Consider the following 11,962-nt stretch of genomic DNA (forward strand, 5'->3'; position numbering starts at 1 on the left):
ACCTCGTTATTAGAGGCTAGTTGGACGCCTGATTTATTTATAACATACCAGACTGATGTTGCGTATGCAGTAAGTTTAGTGAGTCAGTTCATGCATAATCCCAGTGTGGACCACATGGATGCTATTGTAAGGATTTTGAGGTACTTAAAGTCAGCTCTAGGGAGAGGAGTAATGTTCTCTAATCACAATAATATCCTTGAGGTTTGTGACTTCACAGATACAAACTGGGCTGAAAATATTACCTCTTCTGATACTGATCTTCACGGGGAGAATTCATATTTTGAAGAGATGTATCATGGAGATGAGGGGACAAGTAAGCCAGTAGATATGGTGTCAAATTCAATTGAGATTGCCAATGTGTCAGCTACACAGGCACGACCAGATGATTCCGGTGTAGTCACTCCAGAGATTCAGGTACCAGAAGATGACAACACAACTGCCCCTCATGTCTCCCGTACTATTCTTTATACACCTGACCCATGCTCTCTTAGTACGGAAGATCACTCATCTGAGGTTAGTCATTCTATTGGGGCTAATACTAGTGAGGCTGATAGTAGACAATATGTCTTGCCAAATAGGTCTACTCGGGGTCAGCCAATAAAAAAAATATGAACCTACCATTCAGGCTAAAGCTAAGTATCATGTGGGAAATTTATGTCTACCAAAAGATTTTCTAAGTCATATGAATCATTTTTGAAACAAATATCTACTGTATCAGTACCTAACAAAGTGCAGGATGCATTGGGAGATCCAAAATGGAGGAAAGCAATGGAGGAATAGATGGAAGCATTACAAAAGAACAATACTTGGGAGCTTGTATCTCCACCACATAGCAAGAAGACTGTGGGATGTCGTTGGGTGTTTACAGTGAAGCATAATCCAAATGGGTCAGTGAGCCGGTATAAAGCACGCCTAGTAGCAAAGGGGTTCACCCAGACATATGACATAGACTATGATGAGACATTTGCACCTGTTGCAAAGATAAACAATATTCGGGTATTGCTCTCTTTTGCTGCTAGCTTAAACTGACCATTTAGACAGTTTAATGTTAAGAATGCATTCCTTCATGGAGAACTTACAAAGGAAGTGTACATGAATCTTTCGCCTGGAAATGTGGCCGCTTCTCCAAATAACTTTGTATGCAGATTGAGAAAGTATTTGTATGGTCTTAAACAATCACATCGTGCTTGGTTTGGAAGATTCTCACAATTCATAAGAAAAATTAACTACAGACCGAGTAATTCAGACCACACATTATTTCTCAGACATCAACAAGGGAATTTAACATCCCTCATTATATATGTTGATGATATGGTAGTTAGTGGGAATGATACTGTTGAGGTGGATAGATTACAGAAACAGCTAGCCACAAAGTTTGAGATGAAAGACTTAGGTACACTCAAGTACTTCTTGGGCATTGAGGTAGCCCGGGGAAATGATGGTATCTATCTGTGTCAGAGGAAGTACATCCTTGATCTACTAACAGATACCGGTATGTTGGATTGCACTCCCATTGATACTCTTATTGAGCAGAACCATCGGTTATCAGAATATCCAGATCAAGTGCCTATTGAAAAACCTCGTTATCAGAGGCTAGTTGGACGCCTGATTTATTTATCACATACCAGACCAGATGTTGCGTATGCAGTAAGTGTAGTGAGTCAGTTCATGCATAATCCCAGTGTGGACCACATGGATGTTGTTTTAAGGATTTTAAGGTACTTAAAGTCAGCTCTAGGGAGAGGAGTAATGTTCTCTAAGCATAATAATATCCTTGAGGTTTGTGGCTTCATAAATGCAGACTGGGCTGGAAATATTACAGATCGGAGATCCACATCATGGTACTTTACATTTGTTGGAGGTAATCTTGTTACATGGAAGAGTAAGAAACAAAAAGTGGTAGCTCGATCTAGTGCTGAAGCAGAATACAGATGTATGACTCAGAGAGTGTGCGAATTATTATGGCTTAAAAATTTGCCATAAGATTTGGGTATTAAGCCTAAGTATGCTATAAAGCTGTACGGTGACAACAAGACAGCTATTGATATCTCACAGAATCATGTGCAACATGATCGAACAAAACATGTAAAGGTTGATCGTCACTTTATAAATGAGAAGTTAGACGTGAAGATCATCAGTTTTCATTTTGTTAATAAAGAAGAGCAACTTGCCGATATGCTCACAAAATGAGTGTCTAAGAATACTTTTTATGACTCACTTAACAAGTTGGGCATAATTGATGTGTATGCGCCAACTTAAGGAGGAATATTAGCACGATTCAAGGAAGAATCAAAGACATGATTGAAGGAGTAATCAATGGCTTAATTAGTGGAGGAAATCTTGTTATAAATAGAAAAAATTCTGTGTAAATTATATAAAAGTAGTATACCTTTCAACTTTAGACAATCACTGCTATCTCATAAAAATGCATGCGTAAATAGGTGCAGCCCCTGCTCTGTCTTCAAACCAACAAAGAACTACAGAGTCCAGGTTTCAAGCTCCGAATCAACTAAACCATGAATACTATTTCGAGATCATTCCAACAATCTACCAAAATTTTCACAAAAGAGGGATTGGAAATCAAGTCGGCATATATGATTATGCCAAATGGCTATTTAAACTCAAGTGTCCTTAATTCTTCTTGATAACTTCAATACTCATGCAGGGGCGGACCTACGTGCATGTGTGGGTGAACTCAAGTTCACTTAAGATTTACACTACAAATCAGCTAATATGTAATGTGAATATATATGCAGGTCTTGCTGGGTTGGTTAGGTTTTTGACTAACACCAAAGCCACCCAAGTTCGAATCTCAGTGGTAGCAACATTTTGTTAATATTAAAATGTTTCTTGATTTGTTCTAAGATATCTCTTTTTTCGATTTAGTCACTATTTTAGCATAAATTTTGATAATTGTTTTCCTCACAATTCAAAAAAAAATTCTTAACACTAATTGATTAAATCTTAGTTGAGGATGCATTTCTATTTTAAACATCTAACATAATATAAATGTAACTTCTTTAGTTAAATATAGATATTGCTCTAAATTTCCCAAAAGCAGAACAAATTCATGTCCAGCCTGCCTCCCAATCCTGAGTCCGCCATTGTACTCATGTATGTTAATCTAATGTTTCATAAACAGTGATTAGGCCACGTTTGTTTCAAAGATTCTTAGCCTTGGGAAAGGATTCTTTTCCATTGTTTGGAAACAAATAGATGGAAAGAAGTTGGAAGAGAAAATAGTTCCCAAGAATAAGGAAAATAGGAGGGAAAATGCTTCCACCCACCCATCCTATGGAAAGAGTTTCCCGCCCAAATACTTGCAATAAATGAAGTTTTTTTTACCGAATTACCACTGTTCAAACTATCCAAACCAAATTTTACAGGTCTTACCAAACACTAGAATGGAAAATTGTCGGGAGTTGCGAATTCCCATGCCTATCGAATATCTCAAGAATTGGTTTCATTTCCTTTCCATTCCATGAACCAAACGTGGCCTTGAATGAGTATGCACACTGAAAACAAATAATACTTACTCAGGGTCAAGGTACCCAGGAGGGCCAGCAACAAGAGTCGATACATGACTCCCATCATTAGTTGGAAAAATCTTGGATAGGCCAAAATCTGATAGTTTAGCTTGAAGATAATCATTCAGCAAGATATTTGTTGATTTTATGTCCCTGTGGATTATAGGTGGCTTGCAACCATAATGCAGATATTCCAGTCCTACACAAATCCATGCAAAATTGAAACATCATTAATCAACAAAATCCCCAAACAAAAGACAAACAATAGAAGAAAAATGAGTCAAAGAAAAGATTATGATTATCAATTACTTGCTGACCTTGTGCAGCATCTACTGCTATTCGAAGTCGATCTTCCCAAGTCAAAATATTTGAACTGCTATCTACATCCACAAATATTGAAGATTTGACAATTAATTTTCTGTCTTATTCTTCAAGGTAAGCCCATAGGCTATTAATTCAATATAGTTGCACCATCCAAATACTTTGTACTTCGAAGTATAAATCATTTCAAGGATCATCAATGGATAAGTTATTGACTGTCCTAAAACCAAAGTATTAATCAGAAAGTTTATACTGAACTTTGCTACTGAATAACCTGAAAGATGTTCGTGTAAGTTTCCATTCCACATGTACTCGTAGACAAGGCCTACTCTAGTTTTATTGTTGCAATATCCAACAAGACTTGTCAGGTTTTTGTCATGAACCCTCGTTAGAAGATCAACCTGTGATATAAGAAACCACAACAACACATCATTTTGTAATATTACATAGAATAGTGGTAAGGAAATTGTTACATCGGTAAATTTTGCAAACATGCCTCTGCATGAAATTGTTGAAACCCTTGAATTGCTGATGGCGAAAGCATCTTGACAGCTACTTGAGTCTTGTCTAAGCAACCATGATAAACAGTTCCAAATCCACCTTTACCAGAAACCCTTTCAAAGTTGTTGGTGATCTTGAGTATCTCAGAGAAGGTAAATTTTCGTTTTGTTGATTCCATTGATCCCAATCGGACAGTGCCTTTCACGACTGTGTCATCTCCTGAGACCAACAAGTTTTATAAGCATCTTAAACAGTCAAAATCTGCATCCTTCATTCTTTTGTTTACCCTTGAATTCTGCTACAACCCTTGGCATAGATTAGTACTAGTAAATATTAATCTACAATTATCTTTGAAAGGCATTTCTGATGTTCCATAGAGGTCTGATTAAATTCTGTTTTGGTGTAAGCATGTTGGTTTTGGAATCTAGAGGTTTGATAAACACACATACAAACACACACATGTGCTTCATGTACATTTTAAAGGATCTATGCAACTAGATAGATTGTTTGTGCATACAACAGGCACATCTGCATAACAGTTGGAAAAGAACGAGTAGCACATAGATCAATCAACCCTGTTTATTGATATTGAATGAGTAATCTGAAAGTTATCTAATTTTAATAAGCATGAGAGTTCATACCACACCTCAACAATAATTATTTGACTCGGTTTCGCTGATTAATAACCAAATATATGGAAGTCTAGCTTACCCTGTTGTTTCCTTCGGCTCCAGCAGACAATAGCTACTACAATCGACAAGAGGATGGAAATTCCAGATACCACTTCAAGAATCATGAAATTGTGGTTATTCTTTGACTTGCAAGCAACGTGTCCGGATAGGTTTAGATTTTGGCACAAACTGACATCAAAATAGTTTAAGGCAAATGTAGTTAAATAATAATCAATTAAAATAGCCAACTCTAAATCCCAATATCCCATGTTACACTTTAGTGGGTAGATTTGTAAAACTCTCAATATTTTTCTAAAAACAAATTCGTTCAGTTTACAACTTCATGAGATAAAACTTGACATTCCAAATATCAAAGGTGGCTTGTGACTATGTCAATAATCTAAGTTATGAAACAGATTCCAGAAATGTATGAAAATTAGTTTAATCTAAGTTGCATACCTTAGTGACAGCAAACCATTCTTCCTTTTTTCGATTAGTCCTACTGGAACTGAGCCTGTAAGCTTGTTTTTCTCCAAGTTTCGACAAAGGTAAATCAAGTACTATGTCTTAACTATGGTTTCTAGTTAGCCTCTACCACACTATATGACTAAATAATTTCCTACATGAAAATTAGATCTGGTAATTGAGACAAGAACTCTGGAATTCTCCCTGTTAAGTTGTTGTTTGATAAGTCCCTGAAAATAACAGATAACAACTAAAAATCATTAGTCAAATATATCTCTACTTTTTGTACACAGTAGCAGCTCATTGAACACAGAAGAGCATTCTTACAGAGTTTGTATCTTTGCCAGATTAGATATAGAGAGAGCTATCTCCCCTGTTAATCCATACGAGGACAAGTTCCTAAATACATGTTTCATCACATCACCAAGACATTTTTAATTGTAAATAAAAGATCAATAAGATCATGAAGAAAAAATTCCAAGGTTGTAATTCATCTTAGGGGTTCGTAAGCATGATAACTACAGTTTACGCCTTCCCATGAGTAAGCTTGAGGAGAACATGGATCTCCTTGCCAGGTTTTTCTAATTTTATAGGTCTCCTTGATGTTTGTGATTGCAACAACTAGAATTGCAAGACAGAAACAGAAAACCCCATCAAAATGACTCATATACCTAAGTACCTAACTGGTGAGGCAATAACTGCACAGAAATTAAAGTTTGGTGTAAGTAAGTTACCGTCTTCTAGGTCTGTATCCCCTCCTACGAATCTTTCACCTTATAAATCTCAAAAGCATTGAGTATGGGTGGAAGACTAGAGTTGTCAGCCTTCAAGATTGAAATATTATTTTGTCGTCCGGCAAAAGCTTTAGAGCTAGATATAGTAGTTGTGTACAAGTAAATAGGAGTAACTGGTCCATAAAAGTGCTCCCCATTCATAGTGATGTTGAACTGCCTAAACTGGTTGGGTAGGAGCTTTTCAACTTCTGCAAAGTGCATGTAAATATGATATTCTGCATTGCTATCATTAGAAAGCAACCAGGAAACATGCAAAGGATCATTGGATCTCTTGGCGTGGTGGCAGTACCCATGACAACAGAGGGTGGATGGTATATACTGTGATCATAAGATTTAACATGGAGTGGCGTACTTAGTTGTGCCTCACCGTCATTATGTGAACGCGATCAGATGCGATCAAATATATCAAATGGAAACCTGAAATGAACCGCTGCCACATTATTTGATATACAAACAAAAATTATCATAATATTCAAGGATAAGAAAACATATTCATTCCCTAAGAGTTCAGGGATTAACCTGTATCCTCTATCCATTTGACCAGCGTCACGCCGCAAAACAAGTTGCAAGGAACACATCTGTGTTTGATAAGTCTCATCAGGTAAAGGCCTTAACTCTATAGCTGATATACAAGGGGGTATGTAAGAGCTCCATCCTCTTGTCCGTTGATGAATTCTCAAACCTCACGGTATCCCACAAGTTAGCTCCAAGATGTACTTCAAATTCAGGTAACTTATTTTCGCTGTCATAATTTCCATAAAAGAAACTTGCTCGAATCAAATACTTCGTCCCACTCGTGACATCTATTTTGTAGCAGTTCCTGGTTCCTTCTGGGAATCTCCTAAGGGTCCAGTATGGCTGTGAATAGTTATTTCTTTGATTAGGCCATACTGACCTACTTTCACCGGTGTCTACGAACCCTGCATCTGAAATGTACTTAATACCTGAAAACTTGTCAACATAACTAACATTTTCTGTTATGCCGCAATCGATACTGATGAAACCTGCAGACACATTTATCTATTAGCTTTTATATAATGATATGAATGGTAACATTATTCAAAAACAACTATTATAACCAGCATATTAACTTATAGACAACAGAACTCAATACCTGTTTGATTTTGGGCATAAATTAGGAGCAGATTAAAAGAAAAGAACAATTGCACGAATATCAGTGACATTGTTGTTGATAATGCTTCAGGAAACATGTAGCGAGAAAGTATATTTAACAACAAATATCATTACAAAGGAAACTCTGCTTGTACCGCCTAGTCGCCTACCATCACTTTATGATTGAGGAAAACCATGGTCCATCACTCCATCTTCTAGAGTTTACTTTGACCAAGAGTCATCTCACTAGTCTAATTGCCTCATGTTTCATTCACATGAGATACAATTACAAATGCCGCTAATTAAGCAAGCAAAGCAAGTCCAAAATCCAAGACTTCAAATGTAAAGACTAGAAACGTTGATCCTTCCAATTTGGTAATGCAAATCAAAATAGGTCATGAGAATACAAAACCTGAAATCGAATATGAAGTATAGTGATTGTTCAAAATCCAAAATAATTTTTTTAAGATAAAAACGTTTGTTTGACTCGACCTGAGGCCTAAGCAGTTGGATGTCATACAATATACAATTTAATTTCCTCATAACTCATGAATCGTCGGTAACTTGTAATTCGAACCAATTTATCAAATTTCAAATGACTCAAGAATATCAATTCATTGGTCTGAATATGATACAAGACCCCATCCTCCTTTCTTCTTTTCCATAATAACAAAAGGTTCGACCAAGATTTTCTGTCCTGTCTGTGACAACTTGGCTCATCAAGCACATCCATTTCTTGCAGATAACTTCACTAAGTAAAATATTCACAAATGACCAAAACACAAAGACTTGAATTATAAGGCAAACGAAAACTACTAGTAACTGCCAACTAATACAGCATACAGACCCAAGTCAAGTCAAGCTTCAACCAGGAAACTAACTGAGCATCAATGCATGTGCAAGAATTAATGAGCCGTGTGGCCCTAGACTCCTAGTCAATGTGGGAAATTTCTCCGAATTCTTCAGAGTCCTAGCTGTCAAGTTGGTCACAATTTCCAGGTACTGGTATTCAGAAATCGCAAGGTCGAGGACTGGAGTGGGTCAACAGGTCAATACCAGATCAGCATCTTCTCCACAAAACAAGTATTTCTAACATTTGGGTGGGATTTTCTTGAGCAATAAAGCAACTACAGTACTAGCCTTTGTCTAGTTAATGAGAGATTATTTCAGTAGTAAACAGGATCAAAATTTAATCAGACAGAAAATTAGAAAACAGTTGGAGTTATTTTCCGAACATAACAGACAGCCCAGTGATCGAACTTCCGATCCTGTAAAACCCGATATTTGAAACCCCATTTCCGTTATGCCCATGTTCGTTATCTCAACCCCTCTTCGGAATTTTGTTCTGTTTTGTTTCATCTTTCAGACAACGGCAAAACCCAGATAGATGTTCTTTTGACACGAATGAAATAAAGCCAAAGTGAAAAGACTGACCGTTTCAGAGGTCAGAAGTGGAGTGAATTCCCGGTGCAAATGCGTAAGCCCTGAGCCTTGATCTTCAGAGGGCCTCAGCCTCTGCCGGAGCGTTGCTTACGGTTACAGTAGGAAAATTACTGTTGCTCCGATAGATATAAAGGGGTTGAATCACTTGATGTCACGGTAATTTGGACAGCTGGCACATTGAGTTATTTTCTTTTGTCATTTTCGGTACCGTTTGTGACGTGTGAATAGTAAAGTAGGGTGAGTTAAAAACCTAACTCATAAATTAGTTTAATTTAGCCAAGAACCCAAACGATAATTACAATCAAAATATGAATTTGAGTAAGAATTCACGCAACAATGAGATGATTAATTCCAATGGGGACAAGAATGGATCAATACAGAATTGTCTTTATTCAAAGAGATCGAGTGTATTACAATTTACAAATACTTTTTTTGGTGATGAAATAGATTTCATTGAGGGAACTATACCCAAACAGAGCCAAAAAGACCCAAAATACACAGAAAGAAAACAAACGCAGAAACAGAATCGGCTCCTCCCATACAGAAAACACTACCACACAAAACACTGGAACTTGGCTACACATCCTTGATCATTGACACAGAACACTACCACACGATAGCTACCTCACAGAGGGACTTAGCATTGCAATTGAATTGTTAGATATCAGCTCACTGGAACTTGTTATTTCAGTTCCATTGTTTTGCTTTGTTTCACCCATTTGTGTCGCCAAACACTCGTTCAGTTCGGCAACAACTTGACTCATAATTGGCCTTTTGGTGGCGTTTGGGGATGCACATGCCATTGCTATCTCCACAGCTTTCCAAACAGAGTTAACTGTGAAGTTTCCCTCCAACCTTGGATCTACAATGCTGTAAATGTTTCCTGTTTCAAGCTTAAAACCAACCCACTGGCTAATGTGAATTCTCTCATCCGTTTTCGATAAAACAGGTCGACCTGTAATAATCTCCAACAGCACAATCCCAAAGCTATAAACATCGCTTTTCTCATTTAACCTGTTTGATAGGTAATACCTGAAAGAAGAACACAAAAACCAAACAAGCAAATCAAATCATATGCAATTTGCCAACTATACATCAGGTTGCACAAAAAGAAATGTCTAGACAATCATTAATTGAAAAATACTCACTCAGGGTCAAGGTATCCAGGAGTGCCTGCAACAACTGTTGATATATGAGTCCCAACATCTGTAGGAAAATTTCTTGATAGGCCAAAATCTGATACCTTGGCTTGGAAATTTTCATTCAACAAAATGTTTGATGATTTCACATCCCTATGGATTATTGGCGGCTTAATACCAAGGTGCATATACTCCAGTCCTGCATTTCACGTACAGATCCGGCATGCATTATTAAGAGAAATGTAAATAAAATAGAACTAAAATAAGGAAAAGCGCATTGAGAATAAAATCAGCTGACCTTGTGCCGCATCTGACGCTATTCTAAGTCTGTCCTCCCAGCTCAAGATATGTAAATTGCTATCTATATTTACATAGAAAGTGTAAAAGTTAATGTTATATATGATTTATAGATTGTCTACGACGTGTTCTCATATGTAGTTGTGTACACACTATGGATCGTAGTTGCAATCAACCTGATAAATGTTCATGTAAGTTTCCATTAGCCATGTATTCATAGACAAGTCCCAAGTGTGTGTTATCATTGCAATATCCAACAAGGTTTGTCAAGTTTTTATGATGAACTCTGATAAGAAGATTTACCTGCGCGCAACATACAGGTTATTAGAAAATCACAAACACAATATCTTCGATTACTAATATACTATACGTGAAGTATCTGATCAATTTAAAAAAAAATACTGTGAACTATGATAACTACTTGACTAACATGCCTCCGCATGAAATTGTTGAAACCCTTGAACTGATGATGGTGAAAGCATCTTGACAGCTACTTCAGTGTTGTCTAGGTGTCCATGATACACTGTTCCAAATCCACCTTTTCCAAGAATCCTCTCAAAGTTTCTGGTGATCTTGATTATTTCAGAGTACGTGAAATTTCGTTTCGATGACTCCAATGTCCCAAGCTGAACTGTGTCTTTTGGATATTTGGAGGCTCCTAAGACCAGAGGAACTATTTAATGATGAATATAGTTGCAAGTTTTGGTATACTAATATTCTTGACAATGTACACAATGCCAAAAGAATAAACATCAACAAAATAGAGTATATACCATGTTTTCTTTTCCTTATAAAGCTCCACCAGATGGTTGCTGCAATTACCCCGAGGATTGAAACTCCAACGATTGAAATGGCTACAAAAAATAGGAGATTCTGCTTCTTCTTGTTCTTGCAAGATACGACTGTAGAAACCGAAAAAAAATTGATTACAGTTATGATAAATTTCAGAAAAAATAAAATGCCTAATAATAAGGAAAAAATGTTGCTTCTGAAGATGATAGAGTCCAAATGCTCCTAGGCTTCCAAAAGCCTCTTACGGAGCTGAAATAGATCAATTAAGAAGAAGTTGAGTTTAAGTTGAAGTCCCTTTCGGGTTCTCAAAAGGATGAGTCCTAATCATTTGTAGGAGGAGCCGTGATCAACTCAACCTGAATTAATTGGCTACAAGACTTCTATAAATAAAGACTTCTTCTACTGTTAAAAAAAAAAAAGCACAGAGAAGAAGGAGACGGGGGCAGAAGGACGCACAGGAGAACAAAGCAACGTGGAGGAGGCAATTCACACCAACGCAAACAGGAGGAGGCAGAGGAGAGCAACGCGAGTAGAGAAGAAAGAAAAGGAGGAGAACAACGCAGAAGCAGAGAAATAAAGCTACAAAGGTTGGCACTCTCTCCATCTTCTCTGTGTGCACAGGCTTTCCGGGAAGTGGAATGGCAGCGTCCCCATAACATATTCCGAGAAGCATCTCGATAATAATTCCGAGCTCTCTGAAGCCATCTCTTTATGTCAACAAACAGGCGATTTTTTTTGTTTCTTCTCAATTCGCATGACACAAAGAATGAAGCTGAGAAAATAAAAGAGGCATTATACGAAGTTGAAATCTATCTTAAAGATGACAAATCAAAAACTAAAAGCTGTGAAGCGGTGCCGACATGAGGAAGCAAAAATAAGAAGATTTAGTTTGATGCATA

At 37.1% G+C, this 11,962-nt stretch overlaps 2 protein-coding genes across 2 annotated transcripts; both read right to left on the reverse strand.

Annotated features, from left to right (window-relative positions):
• Positions 1-3,329: 3,329 nt before the first annotated feature.
• LOC126797156 (putative leucine-rich repeat receptor-like protein kinase At2g19210) lies at positions 3,330-8,969 on the reverse strand. The gene is given in 15 exon segments (XM_050523828.1): positions 3,330-3,726; positions 3,845-3,907; positions 4,123-4,249; positions 4,345-4,568; positions 5,061-5,209; positions 5,480-5,560; positions 5,644-5,715; positions 5,813-5,889; positions 5,985-6,106; positions 6,220-6,252; positions 6,255-6,539; positions 6,542-6,597; positions 6,799-6,909; positions 6,911-7,283; positions 7,394-8,969. Coding segments are annotated over 15 exon segments (2,064 nt in total). The 5' UTR covers positions 7,491-8,969; the 3' UTR covers positions 3,330-3,532.
• Positions 8,970-9,455: 486 nt separating this feature from the next.
• LOC126797157 (probable LRR receptor-like serine/threonine-protein kinase At1g51880) lies at positions 9,456-11,736 on the reverse strand. The gene is made up of 7 exons (XM_050523829.1): positions 11,520-11,736; positions 11,045-11,173; positions 10,736-10,929; positions 10,448-10,574; positions 10,273-10,335; positions 9,984-10,173; positions 9,456-9,867 (listed from the first exon to the last, which is right to left on the reverse strand). The coding sequence occupies exons 1-7, from the start codon at positions 11,734-11,736 to the stop codon at positions 9,456-9,458; spliced, it is 1,332 nt and encodes a 443-aa protein (XP_050379786.1).
• Positions 11,737-11,962: the final 226 nt, after the last annotated feature.

This window comes from Argentina anserina, chromosome 6 (assembly GCF_933775445.1).
Source record: "Argentina anserina chromosome 6, drPotAnse1.1, whole genome shotgun sequence".
NCBI lineage: Eukaryota > Viridiplantae > Streptophyta > Magnoliopsida > Rosales > Rosaceae > Argentina > Argentina anserina.

What these genes read in the sequence shown, in the direction of transcription:
- LOC126797157 (XM_050523829.1), bottom strand. Translation starts at nt 11,736, where the DNA reads ATGCTTCTCGGAATATGTTATGGGGACGCTGCCATTCCACTTCCCGGA. An exon ending in AGCGTCAGATGCGGCACAAG is followed by an intron (nt 10,174 to 10,272) that starts GTCAGCTGATTT and finishes CGTGAAATGCAG; the next exon opens with GACTGGAGTATATGCACCTT. An exon ending in CCTGGATACCTTGACCCTGA is followed by an intron (nt 9,868 to 9,983) that starts GTGAGTATTTTT and finishes TTCTTCTTTCAG; the next exon opens with GTATTACCTATCAAACAGGT.